At 43.8% G+C, this 4,043-nt stretch overlaps 1 protein-coding gene across 1 annotated transcript in view; it reads left to right on the top strand.

The window, feature by feature from the left end:
• Positions 1 to 4,043, top strand: part of arhgap5 (Rho GTPase activating protein 5) — a gene marked incomplete at its 3' end in the record, with an annotated part of 57,634 nt that overhangs the window by 50,419 nt on the left and 3,172 nt on the right. Inside the window, exons 4-5 of the mRNA XM_080479807.1 lie at positions 105 to 182; positions 1,858 to 2,002. Coding sequence (XP_080335933.1) covers positions 105 to 182; positions 1,858 to 2,002 — 223 coding nt within the window. The remainder of the gene's footprint in view (positions 1 to 104; positions 183 to 1,857; positions 2,003 to 4,043) is intronic.

A 4,043-nucleotide genomic window follows, 5' to 3' on the forward strand; every position in this document is an offset into this window, starting at 1 on the left:
GTGTGTGCGCGTGCGCGTGCGCGTGCGCGTGTGCGTGTGTGTGTGTGTGTGTGTGTGTGTGTGTGTGTGTGTGTGTGTGTGTGTGTGTGTGTGTGTGTGCGCAGGTCTGACGACGGAGGGCCTGTATCGCGTCAGCGGGAACAAGACGGACCAGGACAACATCCAGAAACTGTTTGATCAAGGTAAAGATCCAGAGACACTCCCTGTTCCTGATGTGAGTCCGGCTGAAGCCGTTTCAGGAGAAGCACATGGCCCCTGAAACATGATCCCCTCCTTCCTTCTGCTCCTGCAGTTCATCACTTTACAGAATAGAAGCAGAAATATTCTGCAGTCTGTCGGATTGGAGCAGAACCATGTCTGTGCACCAGGGGGCAGCGATGAGTCACTCACACTTTCAAACAGATTCAATAAGTTAGACTTTTTAATTTTTAAGAATTTTAATTGTCCTAAAATAGAGTTTTTAATAGTTTTTGTGTAAGTTTTTTAGTTTATTGTAATGTTTAATATTTTAATCATGATTTATAACTTAGTTGTTTTAATGTTGAATCTTTACCATCATAATGCAGTTTCTTATGTATTAATATCGTTTTGTGTCATTATATAAAAATGTTATAGTTTTTCTAATTAAATTAAAGTTTTTAGCCATTATACTGCATTTTTTATTGTTATCACAGTTTTTATAATCATTATATCAAATTACTATAGTGGGAGAGTTTTTAATGTTGTCATATAACTTTTCATATCAACATTTTTATCATAAAACATAAAAATATTACAATTATGTGTCAAAATATAAAGTTTGAATAGTCATGGCATTATTATCTTAACTTTTGTCATCATAATATACATGTTTTGTGTTTTTGTAGTTTTATCGATCATTATCTAGTTGTTAACGTTGTGATATAGATGTTTCTTTAGAGCAATAATAGTTTTTATGTCATAATAAAGAGGCAACATCCAGTTTAATGTTCAGATTTATCAGTTTAGTTAGATTAGCAGGAAAATACCCCCACATTTTAAAGTTTTAATAAAAGACGTATGTGAACATTCAAAAGTTTGTAACTTTATTTTTAATTCAGAAGATGTTTTCCTTTTTATTTGGGAATTTTCAAAGGTTTTGACAAGGAAATATAAAATACTGCAAACCGCTTGGAATTATGATTTTATGTCAGAATTGCTGAGTTGAATTAGAAAAGCAGTTTTTCTGATGGAATTCTTGACTTCCTGTTCAACATGAGAGCAGTTTGGCTCCGCCCAGACGGAGGATCGTCACCAGTCTCATCCTCGTTTAACCAGCGGTCGTTAAACCAGAGGCTCGTTAAACCAGCGGTCGTTAAACCAGCGGCTCGTTAAACCAGCGGCTCGTTAAACCAGCGGCTCGTTAAACCATTGGTCGTTAAACCATCGGTCGTTAAACCAGCGGTCGTTAAACCAGCGGTCGTTAAACCAGCGGTCGTTAAACCAGCGGCTCGTTAAACCAGCGGTCGTTAAACCAGCGGCTCATTAAACCTGCGGTCGTTAAACCAGCGGCTCGTTAAACCAGCGGTCGTTAAACCAGCGGCTCGTTAAACCAGCGGTCGTTAAACCAGCGGTCGTTGAACCAGCGGCTCGTTAAACCAGCGGTCGTTAAACCAGCGGCTCGTTAAACCAGCAGCACATTGAACCAGCGGTCGTTAAACCAGCGGTCGTTAAACCAGCGGCTCGTTAAACTACGTCGTCGTTAGTTTGACTTTCGGTCCCGGGTCGTGTCGGTTGGTGCAGCATGGTGTGTTCGGGTCATCCGGCCGCCATGTGGGCGGAGCTTCCTGTTTGCCTGCTCCTCCAGTCGTTCCTCTGACCTCCTCCGCCTCGTTGCAGATCACAGCATCGACTTCGTGGTGATGGACGTGGCGGTGAACGCCGCCGCCGGCGCGCTGAAGGCTTTCTTCGCCGACCTGCCGGAGCCGCTGATCCCGTACAGTCTGCACCCGGAGCTGGTGGAGGCCGCAAGTAAGAACCCAGAGTCAGCCTGAGAACCACGGAACCAACCGGAACCAACCAGAACCCCTGCAACTACCAGCCTGGTGTCAGGATACCTTCTACTGAAAATAAAGTTAGACTAGTTTCAGGGACTAGTTAGTCTCCACTATAACAGGTTTTAGACTGGATGGGAACTAGTTCCAGGATAATTTACTTGTTTTCAGCTCGTTTGTAATTCATCCATAACTAGTTGGTTTTTTTTACAGCAAATTTCTACCTAATTTCTGCGATTTAAGGTGAATTTGTAACTAATTCCAGAAAAGTTTAGGCTCGTTTGAAACCAAGTAAAGACTTCAGACTAGTTTAAGGTTGTTCTGTAACTAATGTGTGACTGGTTCTTTGTAAGTTGTTTATGAAACTCTTTTTTGAACCAGTTCAGACTAATTTCAACTAACTAAAGACTTTTCAGGGGCGAGGTTGAGATTAGATTAGGATTACAGTGAGGTTAGTTTGTATTTAATGTGAGACTAGTTTTGACTGGTTAGTAATTTATTACTGTAGTTTTAGGTTGGTTTGTTGACTTCTTTGATAGTAATTGTACTGGTTATTATTTGTCACTAACCTTTGGCTATTTTTAGATTTAAAATAAAAATAAAAAATTAGTTTAAGATGAATTTCAGACTCGTTTTGGACTCGAAGCTTTAGGAAGTGATGACGTGGATTTGAGGCTCCAACTCAAGGTTACATCAGCTTGAAGGATGAAGTCGCTCCTCTTCCTCCTCCTCCTCCTCCTCTTCCTCCTCCTCCTCCTCCTCTTCCTCCGCCTCCTCCTCCTCTTCCTCTTCCTCCGCCTCCTCCTCCTCTTCCTCCTCCTCCTCCTCCTCTTCCTCCGCCTCCTCCTCCTCTTCCTCCTCCTCCTCCTCCTCTTCCTCCGCCTCCTCCTCCTCTTCCTCTTCCTCCGCCTCCTCCTCCTCTTCCTCCTCCTCCTCCTCTTCCTCCGCCTCCTCATCCTCCTCCTCCTCCTCTTCCTCCTCCTCCTCCTCCTCCTCCTCCTCCTCCTCCTCTTCATCTTCATCTAACATAACGTCTCTCTAACATGTGATTCTTTGAGTTTATTTAAGTCATCAGCTCTTTCGCTGCATAATCCAGACTAGAACCTGACGTCTGGATTTGATCCTGATGGAACCGAAACGAAGCTGCTGCAGTGTGTGTGTGTGTGTGTGTGTGTGTGTGTGTGTGTGTGTGTGTGTGTGTGTGTGTGTGTGTGTGTGTGTGTGTGTGTGTGTGTGTGTGTGTGTGTGTGTGTGTGTGTGTGTGTGTGTGTGTGTGTGTGTGTGTGTGTGTGTGTGTGTGTGTGTGTGTGTGAGAAACCATCAAGCTGACAGCAGCAGATTAATGAGCCAAAAATAGCCACCAGGAGAAAAGTAGAAAGACTCGCTGCCTCAACTCAAGAAGAATAGAAGGAAGATGCTCTATAATCTGAAGTTAGGGGGAAGACGCTCTATAATCTGATGTTAGGGGGGGGTGCTCTATAATATGATGTTAGAAGGAAGATGCTCAATGATCTGATGTTAGGAGGAAGATGCTCAATAATCTGATGTTAGGAGGAAGACGCTCTATAATCTGATGTTAGGAGGAAGATGCTCAATAATCTGATGTTAGGAGGAAGACGCTCTATAATCTGATGTTAGAGGAGGAAGATGCTCTATAATCTGGATGCTCTGGATTTAAATTGCGTCTCAGGAGATTTTGAAAGACGTTTTGTTCGTGTCTCTAATGAAAGTCGCGGTTTAGATATAAACACGTTTTATTTTCTCGTCGTTCGATACGAGAGCAGGAAGTCGTCCCCGAGGTAAACTGTGAGGCGGCCTGTGGCCTCTGGGGGCAGCGCAGCCTCATTAGGATGACCCGGGGTGACAGGGTGAATAAATCAAACACCCCCCGCAGGTCCTGGGAGGACGAGCAGCCGGGCGGGGTGACGGTCGACGCTCCTTTAAGTGTTTCATCTGAGAACCAACAGGAAGAGCTGCTGGCATGTCAGATTAAATCCTTCAGATTAACACCTCTGTCCTGAAATCTGTTCT

This window comes from Lipophrys pholis (assembly GCF_963383615.2).
Source record: "Lipophrys pholis genome assembly, chromosome: 14".
NCBI classification, from domain to species: domain Eukaryota; kingdom Metazoa; phylum Chordata; class Actinopteri; order Blenniiformes; family Blenniidae; genus Lipophrys; species Lipophrys pholis.